Source organism: Nuphar pumila, chromosome 6 (genome assembly GCF_984573655.1).
Source record: "Nuphar pumila chromosome 6, dmNupPumi1.hap1.1, whole genome shotgun sequence".
In the NCBI taxonomy this organism is placed as follows: Eukaryota; Viridiplantae; Streptophyta; class Magnoliopsida; order Nymphaeales; family Nymphaeaceae; genus Nuphar; species Nuphar pumila.
In genome coordinates, this window is record NC_143254.1 from 51,029,706 (window position 1) to 51,056,334 (window position 26,629).

The following is a 26,629-nucleotide window of genomic DNA, read 5'->3' on the forward strand; positions in this document are numbered from 1 at the left end:
ACAATTTTAATTATTATTTTTCTTATAACAAATAATATTAGTTATTTATTTATTTTAGAATTATTATTATATGTATACTTTAATAGCCATTTGTAGGTTTCCTTATGGATCCGGGTAACGGATCCTGGGCCCAAATCATATAGAATCACTCAAATTTTATCGGGTATTACAATACAGGTGTTGTTCTTTGCCGGAATCATATAAGTAAAATGTTTTACATGATCCACTCTCATGTGCCAGCCTGACTTAGCCGGACGAATATGCTTAAACCATAGTTGCTAGAAACATGTATGGATACTGGGATGGGTACGTGGTACTGGTATATGTATGTGATGGCTTAAAAAGTTTTGGATACGTTTTTATTTGAAACACATATTTATAAGGTTTCAAAAAATATTGATTCTAGTTTCTAATATATATTGATATGTTTTCTAAAAATTTTGGTACAAGTTTCTAAAAAGTTAATATGAAGTATATATTTTTTATAAAGATACCTATAAATTAAAATAGTCAAACATAATATATAAATCAAATATTATTGTATAATAATTTTTTACAAATTATAATATTTAATACTCTTAACAAATATAATGATTTTATAAAATAAAATTCTTGTTTGTACCAAGTTGACAATGTGGCATCTCTTGGGCAAGGACAAAACTTGTGTACTCCCGGCAGGGAGAGGGACGCCAACCAATGGAACGAGGGGTGGGGGAGGGGTAAAGGAAAACAAAATGATCAGGACTAGAGTCGTTATTTCAATACCCTTGAGTTCTTTGCTGGTGGCTGTCTTTGGTTTTGTTTAGACACCTCAACATTGCAACCGTTCTTCTGTGACATAATCTCTCTCTCTCTCTCTCTCTCTCTCTCTCTCTCTCTCTCTCTCTCTTATGGAGAGCTGATCAGGTCAGAGGTACCTCTTCGATAATCCGTCAGAGCTGTCTTCCAAACATGATGACTGTGGTCTTTGTATCTTAGATGCGTCCCTCAAAATTTTCCAGACATCCTGTAGATGAATGGTAACAGAGGCAACTCTGACGGATGACCGTCAGAGGTGCCTCTGACCTGATACGCTATCCGTATTATCAGCCCAACCAACGGTCCTGATGTTGATTCATGCAGAAGACCCGTGATTACAAGCTTTTCTGTGGACTTCGAACTTTCCCTTCTATGGTATTGCAAAAGTGTTTTCTTCGTTGATGTTTCTGCAATAAAATTCTAACTCAAGAGAATGTGATGTTTGGATAGGATATTCCCCCCTGCTCTGTTTCAACTTCCAATCTTGGTACATCTCTCTTGTGCTCTGCGTTTTTCTCGTGTTTGTGCAATTAATGATATCCTTCGTTTGCTTCGGATTTAGATAAAGACTCGGTATATTTTCTGATATATGCATGGATCGGTAATTACAAAGCAAATTTATCATCTATATAGGCACGACACCAACATTGGTTTTGAGTTCCTTAAGGTGGAATTCACAAAAACATTTTTCTTGACCAACCCTCTTTCCCGAGTTCCATAACAGAGCATGTAGAAATGCACAATTTTGGCCAAACACATACATTCTTCTTCTTCTTCTGGTCTTACAAACAGGGCTTGGCTAGAGGACACCCTCTAGGGAAATTCTCGGTAACAATCTTATGTGAAGATGCCAAACAACAAATTTTTTCTGGCTGCAACTCCAATCTTCAGATTAATCAACAGCAACCGTCCATCCCATTCTGTCCTCTGCACGCCCCGTTTGGATATCAGTGAGAGCAGCATAAAGTTGCTTGCTTACGGCTCCAACATGTCCATTATTGTATACCACCCTGTAAATACTTGGATATTAGCTTATCTCAACCAAGAATGGAGATGTTACTCAATTTTGAAATCATGAGGGTAAGTAATCCTATCACAATATTCCCAAGTGCCCTACCAGAGATACACCTTCAAATGAATAGATCAAATAAGGAAAATTTATAAAATGAACAAATGGAAATACATCATCTCATCAAGTATAATGATCTTAAATGTGAAATAATATCAGAGATGATTTTTTTTTGGATTAAAAAAAATCCACCGAAAACTAAAAGAATGATCGAATTCATGTTCTCGTTAAACCGTTGAAATCGAAAACGAAAACCAAACTTAATGTGGAAGCATACCTAAATCCATTGGTGCTCCGATAGATCGTTGACGGTATGATCTTCCAGAACTTGTATATGTGACAATTTTCTTTTCTCTAAACCTAATGAGAAAGTGACTGAATTCTTTTTCTGACTTATGAGCGATTTGAAAAGAGGGTCATTATATAAGGTTTGGGGATCATAACTTAATGTGTTTAGAAGTCTGTCGTTAATTCAGCCCATTACAAAATTATAGACAGGGCAGGTCTTTCTATATAGTATATCATACCATATAAGATATCACAGGGCTCATCCGGATTAGATCATATGAACCGGCCCTGAACCTAAGACAGATTTACAATGTGTGGTTCAACGTATGTAGTCTCACACGATTTTCTAACAATCTCTCACTTAGGCCACATATGTAACCTTATAATCACACATTATAATTTTATGAGCTCAAAAATATTATCTTATTAATTGATATCTTTACCAATCTAGTCCATTGATCATGTTAATACAGAACCAAAGTGATCTTCATTACAAATAACGTAATTGGACCCATCAATGATAACGTATATCAACGTAACCAAATAACATGGATCAAGTATGGATGTGAAGCATAAAAAATACATGCAATGTGATCAAACATGCCTATTTTCAACTGGTCGTTCTTAAAAACTTTAGTAAGATCACAACATAATGAGTACAGAATCAAACTGAAACTTCATTTTTTTACCAAAGTGGTAAAATGAACTTTATTATATCATAGAAGGTTCAAATACAAACTCCTACTAAACCAACATATCATAAAATGATAAAACACCCATGTGAACAGTATGCTTATGAAAGACCTTGGGTGTCAAACATTTAGTATGTGAATTCGCATTCATGGAGTTTGTGCCAATATGTTCTATTGATATTTGATCATTCTGTACTCTTTCTTTAACAATAAGAAACTTAATGTCAATATGCTTTGACTTCGACGAGCTCCTATTGTTATTAGAATATAGCACTCTCAATTATTGTCACAAAATAACTTAAGCGGTCTCTCAATATTATTCAAAATCTGCAGTCCTGTGACAAAATTATGTAGTCATATCCCATGGTTGGATGCCTCGTAACAAGCTACGAATTCTACTGTCATGGTGGAAGAAGTAATAAGTATCTGCTTAGCACTTTTCTAAGAAATAACTCTCCCGGCCAACAAAAAAACATAGCCTGACGTGGATCTGCGACTGTCTTGGCATCCCGAAAGTCAAAATCAGAATACCCAATGATCTCTAACTGATCTGACTTCCTGTATGTGAGCATGTAACATTTTGTTATCTGCAAATACGGCACAACCTGTTTGACTGTTTTTCAATGATCCATACCTGGGTTACTAAGATATTTGCCTAACATCCCAACAATGTACACTCAATCCAGACGCGTACATACCTAAAGCATACATAAGACTCTCCAGAGAAGATGCATAGGAAATCTGTTCCATAGCCTTAATTTTAGACCGTTGTTTGGGGCACTCAGCGAGATTAAACTTGTCTCCTTTAACAATAAGTGTATCCCATGGTTTGCAATTCTTCATGCCATATCTTTCTAAAATCATTTCGATACAGCTCTTTTGTGATAATCCAAGAATATTTCGAGAACGGTCTCAATGTATCTGGATCCCTAATATAAAAGAGGCATCCCCAAGATCTTTCATTTCAAATTTCTTTGTTAGAAATCTATTGGTTTCGTGCAGTATGCCTATACCATTATTGGTAAGCAATATGTCATCTATATACAAAACCAGGAAAATAAATTTACTTTCACTGAACTTATGGTATATGCATTCATCAACCACATTCATCTCAAAACCAAACGAGAGGACAACTTGATGAAATTTATGATACCACTGACAGGAAGCTTGCTTAAGTCTATAAATGGATTTTTTTAGTTTGCAAACTATTTTCTTGGCATCGCTTGAGGCAAAATATTCTGGTTGGACTATGTATATTATCTCATCGATGTTTTCATTAAAGAACGTAGTTTTAACATTCATCTGATGTAGCTCTAATTCATAATGATCCACAAGTGTCATCATAATCCTAAAAGAGTCTTTCGTAGAAACCAGAGAGAATATCTTTGTGTAGTCAATGCCTTCCCTTTGAGAAAACCCTTTTACAATAAGACGAGCCTTATATCTTTCCACATTACTCATTGAATCCCTCTTAGTTTTAAATATTTATTTGTAACTAATGGGTTTCACACCTTCATGTAATGGGATAAAATCTCACACATCATTGTCCCTCATGGATTTAATCTCCCCATGCATTGCTTCAATCCACTTTTGAGAGTTAGAATTTTATGTGACTTGATGGAAGTTGATTGGATCATATTCCATTAGGCTAGTATCACCCTCATGTTCTTGTAGAAAGACAATATAATCATCTGAAATTTCTCTTCTTCTCTCTCTAGTGGATTTTCTTAATGGCATTGGTTCTTGAAGTGTTTCTTGAGGTTGTTGAGTTTGAACTCCAAAAATAAAAGCTTGATTTTGGATAGGGAGATCTAAAGCATTACCTTGATCCGAATTTATGAGAACAATGTCAGGAATGAAAATTTGATCATTGTGATCCACAAATATATGAAAAGAAAGAGACTCTTCTTCAAAAGCAATGTCTTTTACTTCATCACTACCCCCAAATTCAGCACTCTCAAAGAAACAAGTGTTTCTCATTTTGAAAAAAGACTTATTCGCAAGGTCATAAAACTTATAGCCCTTGGACCTTTTAGAATACCCAACAAAATAACAACTAACTGTTCTAGAATCCAATTTCTTTTTATATGACCTATAGAGCCTAGCCTCCGCTGGACATCCCTAAATATGAAAATATTTCATACTAGGCTTTCGACATGTCCATAATTCATATAAGGTCTAGGTTACTGCTTTAGAGGGTATCATGTTCAAAACATAAGTTGGAGTCTTTAATGCTTCTCCCTAGAGGGACTCTAGTAAGGTAAAATGATAAATCATACTTTTTGCCATATACTTAAAAGTCATGTTTCGTCTTTCAGCAACACAATTCATGCTAGGGATGTCTGAAATGGTATACTGAGGAACGATCTCACATACCTATAGGAATTTAGCAAAAGGCCCTGGACGTTGTTCACCTGATCCATCATATCTATCATAATACTCACCACCATGGTCAGATCTGACAATCTTAATTCTTTTGCCAAGTTGGTTTTCAACTTCAGCCTTAAACGATTTGAACACATCAAGGGACTGAAACTTTTCATGAATTAAATATAGGTACCCATAACGAGAATCGTCCTCTATGAACATAATAAAATATAGTTGACCATTCCAAGAAGCTATAGAGAATGGTCCATAAATATCAGTATGGATTAGTTCTAAGACATTTATTTTCCTTTCGGCACCTAATTTCTTTATGTTTGTTTGTTTTTCTTTTATACACTCAACACAAACCTAAAAGTTAGTAAAATCAAGGGAATCAAGAATCTCATTTGACACAAGCCTTTCAATTCTTTGTTTAGAAATATGACCTAAGCGCTTATGTCATAACAAAGCGGAATTCTTATTTGTTAATTTTTGTTTTGTACAATGAAAACTTAATTGCAATGTTTCATTAAATGAGGCAATAGTATCAAGCAAATAAAGGTTATCAACTGTAGATAAAGAATCGGTCCCAATAAGATTTGAATCAAGAAATAATTTAAATTTAGTATTTCCAAATAAACAGAAATAATTGTATTTGTCTAAAATGAAAATAAAATCAAATTCCACCTAAAATATGACACAATAAATGTTTCTTTCAAATCTAAATAATTTTCAGTCTTTAATAACAACCTAAATGTCCCTATTGTCTCGACTTCAACTATTTTGCCATCGCTCAACATCAATTGACGGTCAACAACTTAAGCAACCCTGCATAGACACACTTATGTGAGTGATAGCACCAAAATTCATCCACCAAGTGTGTTCGGTCACACAAGTCAAATTAACTTCAAAACAAACCAAAGTAAGGAGAGTACATTTCTTTTCACGCCAGGCATGATACTTTGTACAATCTTTCTTCATGTGACCCTCCCATTTGCAAAAGAAACAACTAGATTTTGGGTCCTGATGTCTTTTCTATTTCTTCTGCGATTGAGGGTCAACTGCAGCTTCCTTAGTTTTTTTTTTTTAACCTGTCCTTTGAGGTTACTATCAAATGAGCACTCTCAGTCTTCTCTTCATATTCACTCCTTGTACACAATGTGAAATGAGCTCATTAAGAGTTCATTTTTCTTTTTGGCAGTTATAACTGACCTTAAATTGGTTATACTATGTAGGAAGGGTTATCAAAACTAAGTGCATGAGTAAGTCCTCAGACAACTCTAACTTTAGTGCATTGAGTTTTAAAGCAAGATGGAACATTTCCAAAATGTACTTCCTAATGTTTCATTTCCCCTTATACCTTATTCAGACAAGACTCGAGAGAAGAGTACTTGTCTCAGCCTTTTCGTTTTTCGCAAAATATTTTTTAATTTCTTCAAAAAAATGTTTGGCATTTACCTGTTCGGACATGGTGCCTCCGAAGGATTCAGGAATTGCATGTTTTATGATCATGAGATTCATGCGATTAGATTGATCCTACCGCTCGGAGTTCTTTTTATCCTTAGTAGAACTCCTATCCATAAGAGCGAGAGTTGATCTTCTCGTAGTGTAATATCCAAATCCATGCATCCGAGAACAATCATAATATTCTCTTTCTAGTTCTTAAAATTGAAACTGCTCAAAATAGGAATAGAATTAATGTTCACAGAAATCGTACAAGTAGAGGTATTAACGGAATAAAGAATAAACAAGCTCACGATTAACATACATTTTCACATGCAATAACATAAAATAACATATTTAAATAATGATGAACCCCATCACAAGATACTCAGTACAACATTGACACTTAGTCTTTGGACAAAAGTGTCAACTTGTAAGTGGTACTCTCAATCTAGTAATCAAAACATGAACAATCAGTTCTATAAAATAATGAGTCTTTCTTTGGACCGACTCGTTATTCACATGGAAAACTGAATAATTGTCTCATATTTATTACTGAAAGCATATATTTGGGTTCAGCCAAATAGTAATCTTCATTTGGGTCGATCAATATTCGCATGAACCACAACCATATAACCATCATAGTATTCTAAAATGAATTGATCTACGCAACAGAGGTTACTTTGGCAACATATTATTTCAATCAATTCAATTTAGAACATTGGACCCAGAATCAAGAATAATATCAACATTCAAATATGTCAAGAGGTGCATATAAAAGAATTAAATCAAACATGATAAAGCCCTTAATAAAAAATTATTTATTTATTTTTTTATTGCAAAGCATATGCACGGGGTCACAACAGGTCTGACTAGGCACGAGTCAAACCCAAACATATAATATCCAAATGGCATTGGCCATCGGGTCGGGATGAACCAGACCTGACCCATGGGTCAGGTCAACCTGACCCGGCATGAGTCAAACCTTTAACCAGGTCAGTTCAGTCCCCTCGACCTAATAGGGACAGAACAGGTTTGGTTCTTTACGCAGTCCCGACCTGGCACTACCTAGAGGACCAAATCGGCCTTGTGCCACCCAGATGGCTGGAATCGATTGTGTGCTGCCGAGATGGCCAAAATTAGCCTTACACCATCCAGATGGCTCAAGATGGCCAAATTCGGCCTTGTGTTGCCCAGATGGCCAGATTCAGCCTTGTGCCATCCAAATGTCTGTATTCGACCTTGCACTGTTTAAATGGTCGGATTCAGCCTTAGGTTGTACATATGGTCGGGATCGACTGTGCGTTGCACAGATGGCCAGAATCGGCCATGCATTGTTCAGATGGTCGAATTCGGCCTTACACTATCCAGATGGCTGGAATCATAATGGTGAAGGATGGATGTCCCACTGGATGGTCACCGGCCCCAATCCATCAGGCGCAGGATCATTGGTCAACGTGTGGGACAAAGTGAATGCCTCACCTGCCAGTTCTCGAAAACTAATCTGTTCACCGATCGGTGGTTGGGGTAAACCTAAAGCCCCAATCACTGTCGTCGAACGTCATCCTGCGTCCGATATGGGTGAGTAGTCAGGAGATTAGCCGGCACCCTCGCCCTAGATGCCTGAAAGATGGAAGGTCCGAACGACCCTTCTTGTAACCTTAATCAAAACCGGAAGGGGCCGATCGGCCCCTTCCATCGTCTGAATCCAGAGTGGGAGGATTGAATCGACCCTCCCTCTGTCAGGGCATAGCCGAGCGGTGTGAGGAGGGTCGATCGGCCCTCCTCCGCCAGCGCCCTGATAGAAAAGACGATGAGTGAGGGGGGGGTTCCATGCCTCACCGAATCGGCAAGAGGGTTGGACGGAGTCCAACAACCCACCGGACACTGGTCCCATCAATCCTCTAACGATGCCACTGGCTGCGGCAATTTTTTTTTATTAGCCTCTAATGCCGACAGTAAAAAAAAAATGACTGAATCTGATGGAATTGTTGTGACCCAACAAAGAACATATAATGGCAAAAAAAACATATTTTAACGATTCAACGAGAACAAGAAAGCTCTGATATCAATTGTTGGATTAAAAAAAATCCACCAAAAACTAAAAGAAGGATCAAATCCATGTTCTCATTAAACCGTTGAAATCGAAAACGGAAACCAAACTTGATGCGGAAGCGTACCTGAATCCATTGGTGCTCTGGTAGATCGTTGACGGTATGATCTTTCAGAACATGTATATGTGGCCCTTTTCTTTTCTCTAAACTTAATGAGAGAGGGACTGAATTCTCTTTCTGACTTATGAGGGGTCTGAAGAGAGGGTCATTATATAAGGTTTGGAGACCATAACTTAATATGTTCAGGAGTCTGTCTTCAATTCAGCTCATTACAAAATTGTAGACAGGGAGCAGGTCTCTCCACAGAATGTACCATACTATATGAGATATCACATAGCCCATCCGGATTAGATCACATGAACCAGGCCTGAACCAAAGACAGTTTTACGATATGTGGTTCAATGTATGTAGGCCCACACGATTTTCTAACAATTTCCTCTCTCTCTCTCTCTCTCTCTCTCTCTCTCTCTCTCTAACCAGTAACCCCAAGATATTAAAAATTCTGGGTGCCATCAACTTTCTAGAGTACCTGGCGCAGAAGGAGCAAGTTTTTATAAACTCAATTATTTAGTTCTCTACAACACGTTAAAGAGAAAATTAGTAAATACAACATGATTTTTTCTGACATATGGGATGGAAACCCATCAAACATTTTTACAACATGGTGCCAGTGCCATTCCATTTGAATGTGTAATATGTAAAAGGAAGGAAAACATAGGAAACATAATAGCTTTTGTGGAATCGTCTACCTTTTACCAAGATAAGCAACACTGCCAACAGGAGCAACAACCACAGCAGTACCGGTGCAGAAAACTTCATCAGCTTCGATCAATTCATCAACTGGTACAGGGCGCTCCTCAACCTGTGTGAGACACAAGGAGTTAGTGATCAACTCAGTGCATGAGTAATCGAGGAGGTATAAACCAGTTAAAGGTTTTGAAACCATAGACATCTATATGAAAGCTATTTCACGTCATGCAGTGATTGGCACTGCAGATAAATGAATCATACTTCAACCAATCAAAAAAATCTAGCTAGTAGACAAGCTAAACCCCTGAAACCAGATATGAAGTTCTTTGAAATGGAGCATTCACAGAAATATCTCACACAAGCATTAGTTTAGTACAACTTTCATGTCTAAGCAAACACAGTGGATCATGAAAAAAATTACTTCACATGTAATACAGATCACTAAAACATTGCACTTTCAAATAATGCTGTTTCGTGTGGTGAAAATGGCATAGAGCAGTCCTATTCATCACTAAGCATACCTGATAACCAAGATTGCGAGCAACTTCAATGATACTTTTTCGTGTGATTCCTGGCAAAATAGTCCCCTGAATTGGTGGAGTTGAAATAACATTGTCCTGGAAAAGGCAGATAACATGAAGAGGCTGAGCACTTTTCCCTCAGAAGCAACAATAATAGTTTTCATGCATTTCAACCAGAGACACGTCTTAGAAGGACGTGAGACAATTTTCATGGATGTACAGGTGACTGCTTCCACAATTCTACATGCCAATACTGAATGACCCTAATAACTTGAAATGGCCCTGTTATATCAACACAATTGACTTGGCTTGATGTCATCCAAGAACCATATTTCCTCTCAAATACTGTCAAAGATTGAAAAGGCTGGACTTCCAAGTGCATTCAAGTTAAACTATTTAAGGATGTTTCCAGCATTCTTTTTTAACCTGACTGTCCTTAAACTGTCATGTCATAATATAGCTTCCCTCAACTGCCAACTCCCCCAAAACCCCACCTTCCCAAAAGAAAAAGTTTTTTATTCAAATTTAGATGACAATCATTTTGATGATATCCTTGGGAGGCACGTGAATTTGTGAACACTTTCATAAGTGTATGCTTTTGCAGTAAATTGCAACTTCCTTGATATTTTTGGATTACCTTCACTATGAATACATTACAGGAAGAAACCTCCTCAACGTATCTCTTGTTGACAGAGTCCAAGTACAAGACGTCAGAATAGCCTCTCGTCTTAGCTGCATTGATTATCTTCAGAACCTGCACAAGGATTGCGACCTTGTATAAATTTTTGTTACACTAAGTTATCAAGCAGATCATGATTTTTCTTTTCCCTCGTTATTTTCTTTGGAAGTTGACAAACTATAGTATCAATAGTGTTAGAATCAGAGACAAGTGCAGAGCTAGACCATGTATTTTGTAATGCTTTCCTTCCTTTCTGAATATCAAGTGCAACTCAGAAAAGCATTTAAAATATCATCTTTAAAATGTTCCCTTCTCATTTTACCTTATCAAAACAAATGAGCTGAGACATACCTTTATCTATTATCCTTGAAGCCCCATTTTCGTATGGTTTTACATGTAAATTTTGTATACACTGCCTAAATACATGAAGAAGACAACCATAATGCATTTGACATTCCTAAAATATATATCAAAAGTTTGTATATCACAAGAAACTACTTCTGTTACAATGAACAAGTAAGTCCTGAAAGGAAGAACAAATAACCCTGTCAAACACAACTACAGACATGCTCCAATCAAGAGAAAAATAAAGATGCTATTTAAAAGGAGGCAATTTATAAATCTTTCTTGTAAGCCAGTCATCAAAGAGATTGCCATTAAATATGCATATGCCGCCATTGCAGGTAATAGATTTTTACCGGTGCATAGTTGGTTATTGACTTAATACCTCCAGTACCACCAGGAGTGGCACGATGAAAACTTTCCTCGATAAACAAGTTGATGGGTGCTAAACCCTCCTATCAAGAGAGGAAAGTTTAAGGGACATATCGTTAGTTATCCATGGTTACCAAAGGCCATATAAAAACCAAGATGGCATTCTAAAGAATGGGAAGGACAGAACTTATACAGTAATTTAATCATAAGATTGTTTAGCAATCAGAGATCGGTTACAAATAATATCAGATTACTTATGGTACATTGTGCTCATCTACAACCTGAATATTTTTCAACCATGAAAACTAACACACATTGTTTCAGAAAAGTACCATTACCTTATTGGATAGTTCCAATAGGAAGTAATAAAATGTGCATATAGAAACCATGCTTTTGATGCTTGAAATTTTTACAAAACCAATAGGAATAATAGGAAAACCTGGCTGACTGTATAGCATGAAATTTATCCAGAGAAAGCCTATAGCATGAAATTTGTCCCTTAGAGTGAACTCTTCCATCCTACATTACGCTGCCACTATTTCAGGTACAAAAGGCACAAATGAATATCAAAGACATTCTTAACATATATAAACCATGTCAAAGAGAAATATCCCTGAAATCTACAGGAAAAAATGGATTGCTGTTATCCAACCTTTTACTAAGTTGTGGCGGATGGAAATACTAAAATAAGATTAGCATATTAGTTTATTGACTAAAACATCTACAGGAAAAAAAAAGTTATTCCCCAATTGGCCAACGATCTGAGAGAAATTCATTGTCAGAACTTGGTGTGATCCTCTTAATTGTTAACCATCGTGATCCCATTGAATGTGTACTTTGGGCACATCTTCCATGCCTACTACCTTATCCAAATTTATTGCATTAAAGTGATCTTCTCATTCTCACAATGATTATTACAGCAAGCACTGCATTGCAATGATCCTCCTATTTCTTATATTGCAGCCAATCGTATGTGTGTAATTTTATATTTCTACCAGTCAAATGATGCAAAGGCAGTGATCTTCTCATTCTCACAATGATTATTACTGCAAGCGCTACATTGCAATGATCCTCCTATTTCTTATATTGCAGCCAATTGTATGTGTGTAATTTTATATTCATTCTACCAGTCAAATGATGCAAAGACAGTTGCCTGACACCAAAATTTATGTTTGACATAGTGAATTTTATCCTTCACACCACAATTCATGATTAAGGCCGACTATCTATGTCACCTGGATACTCCATTTGTCTCCTGTTCCGTACCCCCTTATATACTAACCATATTGAAAACTTCATAAAAATGGCTGTATCCCCGTATCTGCAGTCGTATCCATGTGACATAGCAGACTATGATTCCTCTTTTATCTGCTTAATAGTAAGAGAAAATTTATCAAGATATGAGGTAGATTTTCTAGACAAGGAGATAAGATTTTCCTCATTCATTCTAGTATCTTTCTATCTGTCCAAGAATCTGATCTTGGATCCTTCTCTTCAATTTCCCTTCTCAGTTCAGTCTCTGAAAATGCCAAACACGTCATTCCTCCCGCTTCAACTTACAGAACAAAAAATTGCAAAAGATTGTTCATGCAAAAGTTGTCATCTTTTTTTCCTGCACAAGGAACCAATAAACTGACGAGGGAGCCAATTAGATCATGTCACTGTATAGTGTATATAATCATATAGGTGAAAGATTCTGCAATATATCCATGCTTGCAGAGAATGTTCCCTGACTCAGTTGGTGACAATGCACTGAAGATACAAAATTGCAAAAAGCAACTCATCAGTTGGTGATACATAAGCAATGAACTGAGGATGCATAATTGCAAAAACCAACTTTCCAGTACTACAGCACTGTGAAACACATTTGCAGCCTAAATGTCAAAATGATAAGCAATAAAAAAATGAAAAAATAGACAGTTTTTTCAATCAGAATCTTGGCCAATTTCAATCATAAAGAAGATCCCAACATATTTCCCAATGTAAAACAGTTGCTAACAGGATTTAAAAAAAAATGAATTCTCTGTCAGTTAGCTGAGGTAAATGGTTGCAGTTGCATTGATCTACATTGACATAATAATCACAAGAAAATTGGGAAACATCATAGACAGGAAAAGATAAGTCATTAGGGACCAGTAGGTTAACTTCCTTTCTGGCTCACACAGAAGCACAAACTATAGTTTTTAATGACATCTGTAAGTGAGGAACTTACAAACATGAAATTTAGAAAGAAGTAAATTAGACTCTACCTCAAAATAGTTTCCAACAGGACATGCATAAACCAAAAATGTGTATTCAGGTGCTGGCGCTAAACCCAAAAGGCCACCAGTTCCCATGAGCAATGGTCTAACGTACAAAGCACCTTTGCCTGGTGGTGGTATCTGCAACAAATGTAACAGGTAACAAATGCTTTGTATTGAATTAGATAAGGGAAAACACACACACGAAAAGCGACAGTAATTACCCAACGCCTGTTTGCAAGAACTGTTTGTTTTACTGCATCAACAAACTGTTGCACAGAAGGTGATGGCATGCATAACCTCTGTGCTCCCATCCTCATTCGTAGAGCATTCTCACTGGGACGAAAAAGAAGCACATGGCCATCCTCTTTCTGATATGCTTTTAAGCCTTCAAATAAACCCTGTATAATTGAATCTCAGAACATGACAATAGAAGGATACATTGAATAAAAGGAAAATATGGAAATTTGACCCAATATTGATTGGTTTAGAAAAAAGGAGAGCTCCAAAACTAATCATGTGCCATTGAATATATCTACTTCTAATAATATTTCATTTTTTTGACATTAATACGCCTATGAGTTATAAATAATGAAGAGCTCACTTGAGTATTTTCTAATAGAAGAAAAAAAATGATATTGCACTCATACTGAAAAGAAACAGCACCATTACCAATAAATAGTAGACAGGAAAATACCAAGGATACATGCAGCTTAGTTAATACAATAACAACATAGATACTTCCTAGAGGATTCCTTTTTTACTGTTCCATCATTCATAAGATGAAGAGCTATTAACCTGTCCATAATTCAAAACTCCTGCTGATGGGCTCAACTCAATGTTCCCATACTGAACAAGTTCACCCTTAGAAAAACTCTCCTCTTTGGAGAACTTCATCGTGTACATAAAATCAGTTGTTACAAGACCAAATCCAAGTCTATCCCAATCAATGTCAACTGAATCCCCATCCCCCCTGCCAAATTCAAAGTTGGAGTTAGTAACAATAACGACTGAACATAACATACCAAAAATTTGCACCATTATAAAAATTTGAAGTATCATACAATGTACGTCTCTTTACCTCACTATATAACATAAAGTTGCAGCCATATAGAATTACATATTGTGAAATGTGAAAAAGAAGTAAGCCTTTTATGAAAAGGTCAGACAAAATCTTGACATGACTATAGTGGAAAATGTGAACATGACTCAAATGAATTGTAAGAATAACAGACCAACTGCTTCTGTCCTTTGTTAGGATTTTTTTTCTCTACATCACAATTTTCTACCGTGCCAGAAGCCAGTGTTGTCATCATACAAAGCAGACTGCACAGGTTCTTTCATTTATTCTTTATTACCATTAGATATTTTCATCATTAGTTATCTTGCAGCAAAAGAATATGTACATCATTTTACCAAGATGACAGGCTCAAGCTGCAAGTCTCTAATGTGGTAAAGCAAACCGAATTTTGTGAGCACTGTACTATTGATGGCATATCATGGTCAAACTCTTTTACAAGCTGGACATGTAACTTCAATCAGTTCATAATTTCTATTCTCAAAGTCATGATAAGGAGCTTATGTTTAACATCAAGTTTATTGACTATATATTTGACTTTCTCAATAAAGCATTGATATATACAGAAGTTAAAAACTGCAGTTGCAGTTATAAATTAACAGTGTTCATGCTTGCATTGTCCACAAAGGACAAGACCAAATATATTCATGTCATATAACAGGAAAATTTTGTGACAATCTAATTATTACTGTAAATGAAGGTGAAATCATGCTTTATCTTGAACACTAAAATTTCCCCACTTCATAGCACAGTTTTTCTTCAAAAGCGAACTCACATGCTTGCAACTGCTGCATAACTTGGTTGCAAAGAAAACAATGCACGATAACCAGTAGAGGGTGCAGAATTTCTACACTGCAAAATATCACAAATAAAAGAGCTCAATAAGGAAATGTCTGAACATTTTTCAACAGTATGTTGCAACAAGCACGGTAAGAAGGAAGCAGACCATGAAAACTAATATATACTCAAGTGTTTTCTTTTATTCTCTAATATTGTCATGCAAAAAGTGTAATGGTTTTCAACATACGTATTACATACAGTTTGTGATACCATAAAAAAGGAAACACGCAAAACAAGGATATGATAACATGACACAGTTCATGATCTCAAGCAGGCATTTGCCAGGAATATATACAAACATCAAGAACCAAAGCTAAAATGCAGCTTGATGTATATATGTCTAATAATCAAGCATAAATGCATTAAAATTTCAGAATTTCTGAGAAAGACTGAATACTCAATCATTGCAATAGGAACTCCAAGATAACAGAAGTAATAGATGGAAGCTAACAAATTCCAAGGCTTTGTCATAAACCTTAAAAGTTCACCTATTCCCTTTATATAGGAACAAATTATTGTACATAAAAACCAGGAATCTAATGGTGAATCAGGGATTAAAATATCACCTACCCTAACTGCACTGAATAAGATGTGACTGTAAACTACGTAACTGTGGCAGAAAATAGGCTCTTGATATCAAACAGAAAATTTTGAGTACCAATTTGCACATTTACCAAGAAAACCTTAATGAAAACAGAGATGAAGTCTATGCGTGATGTTTATACTTTTACCTGGTTTACAAATGACCTGCATTTTCTGTGGCTGGTATCACCACTAAATACATACATTTCATCCACTTATAAACCTAGAAACCTCTGTTCAAGTGGTGATACTATTTTTCTTTTATTTTGCTTCTCATGCAAGCATATTTCATTGTGCACTCGTTATACCAAGAAAAGTGAAATAAGCATGTAACAAATTGTTCATGGAATTTACAACATGCTTTACATATTCTGTATAGCAATCACCTAGTCTGTTTACAGGTTTACACCTTTCTTTATACCAAAATAAGTTGAACGAAACACATTATAAAATCCACTTTGTCCATGACATTTACACCACCTGTCAATTCAATATATGTATCCTCACTTTTTCAAGTATGTTTTTCTACTATATGATTGATTTCTCTATAAAGAACTTCCCTTTCTAAATAGGCATTTTATTTTTCATCATTTATGGACTATCATAGCTCAAAGTTCATGATAGCTTGATAACGTATGGTTGTCATTCTGGCCTATTGACAAGTCAACAAATTTTCACATTAGTGTAACATTGTCATAAAACTGATCAGTTAAGGGATTTGAACGTTTTCTGGATGTTTGAGTGAATTAACTCCGTTAGATCTTAAAGCACCTGTTTGCCATCACCTGGGAATCTGTTGTTCACTCCTAGCCCACTCACTAGAAAAGCTTCATTAGGCTCCATTTTGATCTTAGCCTATCATGTTATTACCTTATGGACTCATTTTTACAGTTGTTATTCCTTGCTCAAACCTCTTGGCAGCCCTGGGATTGTTCATTCTCAAACCACAGAAGCAAGGTACTTCCATGGGTTACAATGGCTTTTGCAAGACAAAACCAGAGAACATGTCAGTGCTAAGAAGTAAAATAGCTGCACAAAGTGACCTTTTGCTGCATCACTTATGGACTTATATGTATGAAGAAGTGACTTGGTATGGATGGCACTTGCTGCACCGATTATCACTTGGGGCGCCAGATTATTTCTGAAGTACCTCATGTAATGCTTCAACAGTTGTTTGACTGATAGTCCCAGCTTTAATTTATTGTCATTTACTGAATTTTATTACGCCCTGCCCGAAAACCGAAGGACAGAATTTTTCAGAGCTTTACGAATTATGTGAATAGCCAAGATGCATATCCTTGCAGGGTTCCACATCTAAGCACTTAAAAAATAATAAGCCGACAAGGGGCTGTGATATATCAATGTGTACTACACACCAAAGGCAACAATCCTCTATCACAGTTTAGAGAAATACAATTGGAAAAGGGAAATTTGTAGCTCTTATTGGTTACAAGTCATTTTGATTGGATTTGTAAGTTGCAACAGGGTAGGCTAAACCGAAAAATAATTCCCATAACAGGGTGCCCAGATATACGGACCTCCCTCGTCATTCCTAAAGAAAATGTGATCTTATTATAACAAATTAGACAATGTGATTATAATAAATTAGACCGTCTAGAGTGATCATCCATAATAGCGAAATCCTTCAATGTAGCCTCAATCTTGAACATGGCCACACCAAAGAAATGCTTCTGCATAAAATCCGGATTCATGAAACTTATAGTGGGTTGTCAACTGTGGTGGTCCAAATGATGCATGTACCCGTCTCATGCAATGAAGATCATCTTACGCTAAGACAATGATAAGGCTGCAAAGTTTGTAAGACAACAGAATACAGAGCAAAGTGGCAAATCGATGGCAATACAACAAATCCATATCTAATACGATTGAAGCCTCGACAAGCAAAACATTCTAGAGGGATCAAGTGGTTGGGGGGGGGGGGGGGGGGGGGGGATGGAATTGGACGTTCGGGACCATCCAGCAATGTTCATTTCCTCTTTTTACAGAACCAGCTTAGCTTGTTGCAGTTCAAGTATAACCAACCTCTAAAAAAAATTTCTTTTTCTCTGCCTAGCAGTTTAATCTTTCATCTCTGAAACAAAAACCCACGAAACGATAAAGGCCAAAAGAACACGAGAAACTATTGATATAGTGACTGACCTTCAAAGAAGCCCAGAGCACTCTTGCACTCAAAATGCTCTTCCCTACCATCGCTTTTGCCAGACCGTGATCAAATCGATAGCACCACCACGCAGGAAGAAGAATATATATATATATATATATATATATATATATATATATATATATATATATATATATATATATATATATATATATATATAGAGAGAGAGAGAGAGAGAGAGAGAGAGAGAGAGTATTCCAAAACAGAGAACTGTGGTTGCAATTAAACGGTGACAAGTCTATGAAAAATGACCAGAACAATGAACGGACAACGCTCCATCAAGGAAATTGATGAGATGAAAATAGCAAGACGAAGATTTCAGCAACGCAAAATATAGAGAATTAATCTTTCGTTCCCTTAATTTAGTTGCTCTATGGCTGTGGCCCTTTATATGCATGCAATGAGTTCAATTGTCACCGGAAACAATTTAATAAAAAACAAAAGAAATTCATCACTCACTGACATCTTCCTAGAAGAATGGAGCGTTCCTTTATCTCTTTGAGGACAGGAACGGATTCGACAAGTCAATATAAAAGTGGAATACGGCTCTTCCACGTCCCTCTCCTCGCAGAAGCTGCATGTCACACGCCACCTGCAAACACCGTTAAATTTTCTGTACAAGAACATTGTCCATATATGATGCTCGTTTGGGTGCACCAAATCGAGTTTCATACGTATTTTGAATCAAGGGATGGGAGTACCCAAAAGACTACCACTTGGTTATTTGCAATTGCTCTCCTAGTAAAGAGCCAAAAAAGGGAGACACTTACGCTTCTTGGTTGGAACTATATATATATATATATATATATATATATATATATATATATATATATATATATATATATATAATAAATTGACAAGGGTGACCGATGAGAGTGGACTTGCATTAGGACAGTGTGTGAAAGTAGACCCACTTGGATTTAACATGCACTCAGTGGAACCTTGACCAATTCTGGCCCCAGCCTGTACTTATCCGAACAAAGAGACGTGCATGCTTGGAAACAAAGGTGGTAAACCACGCCGCCATCCAACTCAATGCAGTTATAGACAAGTCGCATCACAAACAACTGCTTTTATGGAATGGGATAAATGAACTAGTTAGATTTGTACCAGCTCAATCGAAGGATTCAGATTCGAATCCCATTGTCGGTAGGGCTGGCTCTTTTGCCAGTGAAGCAAGCTTGTGATTCGAAGCGTGTTCGTGCTTAGTCGAGCTGACTCGTCCCTGAACGAGGTGAGCAGAACACGAGCTGGCTCGCGTAAAAAAAAAATCATGTTACTTATGTTAGAATTATACATGGGGATAATATATATATATATATATATATATATATATATATGTGTGTGTGTGTGTGTCACAAAATCAACTCGGGGTGATCAACCACAGCAAATTTAAGTAAAAAAAAAAAGAGAAACTAGAACAACAAGCGCAAACTATAGAATATGGAAAACCCTCCCAACAAAGAGAGAAAAACCATCGGGCAAACCGAAAATTTGAAATCCACAAGTGAAACAATTCATACACAGATCTTCTCAAGTTTTTGTGCCGTGGTTTTTCCTTCCTGTATAAACCCTGTGAATAAGCCCGACAATTTATACATGTATAAACCCAACATCTTCTAAAATCGGTTGCAAAGTTTCCATGCTGAAGAAAGGTTTCTTATCTTCCACTCTAAGGCACGTTTGGAAGTGAGAAAATAATATAAAAAGTGAAAGTAAAAAAGAAAATTTTACAACTTTTTCAACCATTTCAAACGAAAGAAATTTTTTGAAAGAAAAGTTTTTCTAAAAAGTATGATTTTTGATAGAACAAATTTCGGAATTTTTTCAATCAATTTGTTTTTTTACCTTAGGACAAACATTCACCACCTCTTGTTCCATAGGACTGCCACAACAAGAGCTTCCTCCCACCACCACTATTTTCAAGTCTCTCTCTCTCAATTATTTTTCTCATATTTTCCACTATGCTTTTTTTTACTATACACAAACAAGCAAAAAAATTTATTTGAAAAAGTTATAGTATCACAACTTCTCATAGGCAAAATTTTACTTTTCCATGAGATTTTTTCTTGCTTCCAAACGTACTCCATGAGTCATCCAAAAAAAGTCAGAACTTTAAGAGAGTTTAATGGAGAAACCTGCATAGGTCTTGGATCTCTTGATATTAGATATAGAGCTATTAATAAAAATCAAGGTCTATCGTAGGAAAGTATTATTAGAGCTGGGTCTTGGATTTTGATTTTGGGGGATTATCTCTTTCGAATCATTTTAATAGATTTTTTTTTATTAATGAACTGGTAGGGTTATGTCTAACCCCACCTTGCCTATCAAAAAAAATGCCCTCCATAGGTTGTAAATCTGACATCCCTTCTAGCCTACCAGATGAGCAGAGCCCTTGTGGGAAGTTATAAGAGCTTTTCTATTATACATTTATAAAGAATAACATTGAAAAACTATCCCAGAAAAACCAAACACACAAAATGCCTAGGACGTGCAGGACAACTCAAAAGAATACATTCTTAAAGAATTATTTATTGCAGGCCAAACTTGTGCTGGAGCAGAGTGACACATATCTAGATCCACATGGTCTATTGGATCATTTGAGATCTTTGGTTTGGATATTCTTATTTTGAATCATTATAATGTATCCACATTTTTTTTAGTAGCTTAGTAGAATTAGAATTTCTTTCTTAATTAGTGTTTATAAAAAAAATAGTAGATTGAGTCTACTAGGATTAGAACTCTTCTCCTATAAATACACGAAAGATCTAGTATTAGAGTCTAGAGTTGATACTACAATCCCAGTTAATTTTCTTATTTAAATTTTTAGTTATTTCAATTTTCTGTTTTTCAAAAATTCCTTTGAATTTCTCATACTTCCATATTTATTTCCTATTTTCCTAGATATTTCATAGTGGTTAGGTTTTCTTATAAATCGATCCCTCCCAATTAACTTCAATTTGGTATTGGAGCGTCCCCTCGTTAGGGATGGCAGTGGACTGGGGTGGGGGAGGGGGACAAGGTCTCCACCCCTGCCCCATCTCAAAAAATTTCCCTCCATCCCTGTTTCATGTCCTTCATCCTCAGTTCAAACAGGAGGTTTCTGTTTCCTCGGTCCTTTCGCCACTGTCACGTTCAACCGTTAGAGGAAGAAGAAGAGAGAAATGGGAGTTTTTTTGGCTCGTTAGAGAAAGGAGAGATGAGAGATTCGAGAAAAAGGATTACGTTAGGGTTATGAATATATATAGAATTTTATAATATGTATAAGGGTATAAATATAATTTTTTTAACGAAGATTGGAGATCGGGGACAGGACGAGGCAAGGTAGGGTGGGGCGGTGGCAAGAGTAAGTCCATCCCCGCATGGGTTTTGATTTTGATTTTAACCTCTATCCTCGATCCATTCCCCGTTTCATGTCCTTCATCTCCCATCCAAACTGGGCAAGGTACGATGGGGCTCCATTTTTTTCCTGGTCTATTTTCATCCTTACCCCTCATAAATTGAGCTCTCTCAGTTTATATCAATTTGGTATCAAAGGCAGGATCCTGATCGTGTTCATTATGTCTTATAGTTCGAGAAATAAGTATGAAGAATAGACAAAGACAAATCAATTATTTGATGAGTTAAAGCAAATATTAGATTCAATGCATCAGAATATAGCATTGGGGATAAAGATGCTCCGTCAACAAACTACCAAATCAGTTCGAAAACCACTAGAAAAGTTGGACCCTGCACCATTGAAAGGTACTCTGCAGCCGGCATCTCCACGTCTTGCCATCGTTCCCACCAACATAGAAGGCATGGTGGCATGGAGGCCTGGCCACCATCCGGCCGATCGGATCCAGGCAACTGATGCCTTCTCTGTTGTACACAAATCCATCACCATCGACCCTGCTCCCTCAAGTTTCTGCCACCTTCGACCAACCTGGAACTGCTCTGTTGGTGTGTGTGTGTGTGTGGGGGGGGGGGGTCTCCTCTGTCCTAGGCGCTCATGGTGTCGAGTTCCCCTATGTTTGTTCCTTCCTCTTCTTCCATGCCCCACCTTTTGTTTCCACCAACCATGTACTGTTGTCACCACCAATACCCTACCACCAAACTTGGTGGTGGGTTTGGGGACTTCCTGGCCGCCTAAGAACATGAAAATAGAACCTAATGTTGGTGCCTCCACCACTGGTTACCCATATGCTTGTGAGGAAGGGGCGACAACCAGATAGTTGGCCGTCGGCGGTCCACCTGCAGGACACCTCTCACCGTCCAGTGACGGCTGCCAGAGAGCTTGACTGCTTAGCCCCCCAAATATTTGTTGTTCTGATGGTGGGAGAGTCCTGGCCCAACACTAACATTAGTGGGGGACTCCCACCTATTGAACTGGGTAGGAAAGCTGATGCAAACTAGTTCTCTCCCCAACAACTTATTGGGGTTGGTTTCAGGGCTCTAGACCTTATTCAAACAAGCCTTGAGATGGTTCAAGCCCATTCTCAACCTCTTGAGGTCAGGTTTACTTTGATTTTTCATCCAAACCAGCCCCAAACCCAATATTTTGGATTCATTATTAAGAATAGGTCTAGTTTAACCTCAAATAAACCCCCAAAATCCATTGTAGACCCAACACTCTTTCTAAACTCATTTAGACCAATTCAACGTAGACTCCTTTTGAAGCCAACCTATATTCCCAACATAACTTATCCATTTGACCCTAGACCTAGCATAACTCATTTGCATCCTATTAAGATTAACTTGGATCTAGTTGATTCTATTTGAGTTCAAGTGCATCTTAAGATGGGTCTTTCTGGTTTGAGTATTGTTCTACACAAATACCCATTTGGTTACATGTAAAACCAGTTATTGGATGATTGGTTAATCAGTTTTCACTTGTTTGAACATTATTCGGATCAGATTTCACAAGCGCTAGCAAATTTGTGTCTTTCAAAGGTTCTAATAGACCATTATTTCCTATAGTTAGAGCGCAACTGGAAGAAACCTAAGCATGATCAAGACTTGAGGGAAAGTTTTCTCTAACTTGGGGAGAATGATGCACGAATAGAGCGACACATACCTGGATTCACATAGTCTATTAGATCATTTGAGATCAATGTTAGTTTAGATTGAATATTTTTATTTTGACTTATTGTAATGGATATTTAATCTTGATAATTTAGCCATATCTTCTTTTAATAGTTTAGTACAATTAGGATTTCTTTCTTAATTAGTGTTTATCAAAAAAATGGTAAATTGAGTCTAATAGGATTAGAACTCTTTCCCTATAAATATAGGAAAGATCTAGGATTAGAGTTCAGAGACTATATGAGAATCCTAATTAATTTTCTTATTTAAATTTTCAGTTATTTCAATTTTTTGTTATTTCCTATTTTTCAATAATTTTCTTGAATTTCTCATACTTTCAGATTTATTTTATGTTTTTTAGATATTTTATAGTGGGTTAGTTTTTTCGCAAATCAGGCTCTCTTGGTTTACATTAATTTGGAATCAGGCTGTCTCCTCATAAATCGAGCCCTCTCGGTTTACATCAAAACTATACCAGCAAAATCAACCCTGCAGTATCATGTTGATATCACCACAATACATAGGAGTATGGGTATGAAATTTAGTTTTTAAGAAAGAAAAAAAAACTACACTTTTTAATGTGAAGCATAAATGGTCATAGATTATTTTTCAAACGCCAAAAAGTCAAAAAATTGATAATACAATATAAATTGAGAATAAATAAAAATGATGAGAAAACTTTTGAATTTTTTTCCTTATCATGAATCCTTATCCCAACTACATGGGACTGGCTTGTCTATGTCGAGCTAAGACTTTTTTAGCTTTTATGTTGTGTTATCATATTGTCAATTAAGAAAAGTGAGTAATGTTGGAATGTATAGAAAGCTTAGGTGGCGAATAGGCACATAAATTATTAATAAGAGCATTCCTATCAAGCTTTTTTTTGTTGTGAGTGGAAACAAGTTAATATCCTGATAGACCTCCAATCTAAAACCAATAGCAAGTCTTGGAGTTGTACGTAGATCAGTGAAAAAAGATAGATCCAGACTATATACCAGGTTACAGTTTGGATCTATCTGATTAGGTTTTATCATATTGGAGTTAGATTCAAGTAAGTGTGATCAAGTTCAATATGCTTGAGTTTTATGTGAAATTTTTCATAGGGAATCATTTTTTTACCTTGTGCCCAAAAGAAGGCCCATTTTAAAAGCACATTTTTTTTCTAAAGAAGTTGGCAAACAAAGAACCTAGTATTATTAACTAAGGTTATTATAATTGAATATGTTGTCCTATAATGGATCGAAAGAGCCACTTATCGGATGTGGCCATAGACGATCTAAATAGCACCTTAGTGGAGGTGGGTGATCAACATTCTCCTCAGCTAATCGATGCCCTCAATGAGCCCAGGCTAGAATGTCAAGAAGTAAACATGATCCTTGAATCCTAGAAACGGTGAGAGACAGATAACACATTAGTAATTTTCATCACACTACTACAGGTCTCCTAATTATAGGGAGATCTGGAGGAAGGTCCATAATGGGCATACATGGACAGTTATGAGGCCTCATAATTGTCCTGTAACTCCCAAACCCCAATAGCTTCTCTCATGTATGTCCTTTGATGTGCTCATGTCAATATGGGTCACATTCATATTAGATTTGATCTGATCCAAAATTTAACATTATCCCACTTGACCCATTGACATGGAAAAACACTTCATCGAGATTCATTATTGTTATCTCAATTAAAATTTTATGTGGATTCACATGCTATCTTATATCACAAAAATGAATCATATGCGTCATGGAGATGAACACCTCTATATGATATATCATATTTCTATATATTATAGTATTATTAATTTTAAGTGTTTAGCATGTTAAGAATACCTTTATGAACAACTTGGTCTCTAATATGTTCTAGTAATTTTTTTTAATATTGTTATTTTGTTATTCTCTTCAAAATGAGAGACACTTTATACAGAATCAATAATGCATAAAAACCATAGAGAATCAATTTAATTTCATAAATATGATCACATATAACCATAATATATTATCATATATCAGAAAGAATCAAATAGACTCATCCTCATTACATGTTGGAAATATAATCCTTGTGCTAGCTCTTTATTAAGAGGACCCATAGTCATTTCCTTCATACTGATTGTATCATACACATTAAATAATTCTCAGTTTTTTATTTAACAAGAAAGTACTTTAACTCCTTGTGTCGACATGAGATGGAGATCTTGTTGGTATTTGAGAAAGACACAATAGCTTCATTATCATAAAAGATCTTTAGTGGCATCTCAATATAGTCCATAACATCAAGACCTATAATATAGTTTTTGATCCATATAGCCTGAGACGAAGTCTCATATAAAGCAATAAATTATGCCTCTATGATGTGAGCTACAGTTATAGGCTGTTTTCCACTTCTCCATGATATGACACCACTTGTTGATCAAAAGATGTATCCAATAGTAGACTTTTTACTATCAAGATTGTTAGAAAATAATACATATATGTATATACTTAAATATATATATATATGTATACATACTCTTCATAATACAAGAGTATTTATATGTATAAGTATATGTATATAAATACATATTTAAAGTATATACATATATTTTTGTAATTTTTATTTTTTTATTTTTGTAATTTCTCATTTTATTTATTTTTCTTTTCCATTTTTTTTTCCTTTTTGTACAACAGTCAGCCATTGACTGTGTACACAGTCTGTCAAATAAGAGTCGTTGGGCTAATTCTCAACAGCTCTAATTAGACTTGTTGGGAATAGCACAATGACTCTTTCAAAGTGTAATGCATTATAAATAAGGGCAATGGGCCCATTGTAATTGTAAATTAATGAAAGGGTTTTATCCCCTCATAGCAATATCACAGTGCATTTAAAGCACTTGTTCTTTCTTATAGTGTGAAGCTTTTTATGCTATTTTGTGTTAGCATATGTTTTAACATCAAGTTATTTGGAAACTTGATTCTGTGTAAGACTTTTCACATGGTATCAGAGCTTGGTGTATGATCAACCGTGCATTAGTGGATTGCCTCAAAAAACATGCTTATTCTCCTTCGTGGTGGTGATTAGTTTTTCTCTTCTAATTCACTATGGGTGAATTTTTTCCACACAATACAAGCAACTCCAAGTTTATTCTGTCATTTAAACTTGAATGAAGCAACTATAACATTTAAGCGGGACACTTGGAGACATTTATCAAGGGTCAAGATTTGTGGGAATTCGTAAG

The 26,629-nt window shown here is 36.1% G+C and overlaps 1 protein-coding gene across 3 annotated transcripts; it reads right to left on the reverse strand.

Annotated features, from left to right (window-relative positions):
• Positions 1-1,445: 1,445 nt before the first annotated feature.
• Positions 1,446-18,412, reverse strand: LOC149834821 (branched-chain amino acid aminotransferase 2, chloroplastic-like). 3 transcript variants are annotated; one of them, XM_090010307.1, is made up of 10 exons: positions 18,333-18,412; positions 15,526-15,602; positions 14,471-14,645; positions 13,897-14,073; positions 13,682-13,813; positions 11,417-11,515; positions 10,677-10,793; positions 10,040-10,135; positions 9,518-9,630; positions 1,446-1,808 (listed from the first exon to the last, which is right to left on the reverse strand). In XM_090010307.1, exons 1-10 carry the CDS (start codon positions 18,381-18,383, stop codon positions 1,691-1,693), a joined length of 1,155 nt encoding a protein of 384 aa, XP_089866433.1. In that variant the 5' UTR covers positions 18,384-18,412; the 3' UTR covers positions 1,446-1,690. The 3 variants fall into 3 exon arrangements, with proteins under 3 accessions (XP_089866433.1, XP_089866434.1, XP_089866435.1); XM_090010308.1 differs by lacking the exon at positions 11,417-11,515 and having other exon boundaries at positions 18,333-18,407; XM_090010309.1 differs by lacking the exons at positions 10,677-10,793; positions 11,417-11,515 and having other exon boundaries at positions 18,333-18,408.
• Between the last annotated feature and the right edge of the window lie 8,217 nt (positions 18,413-26,629).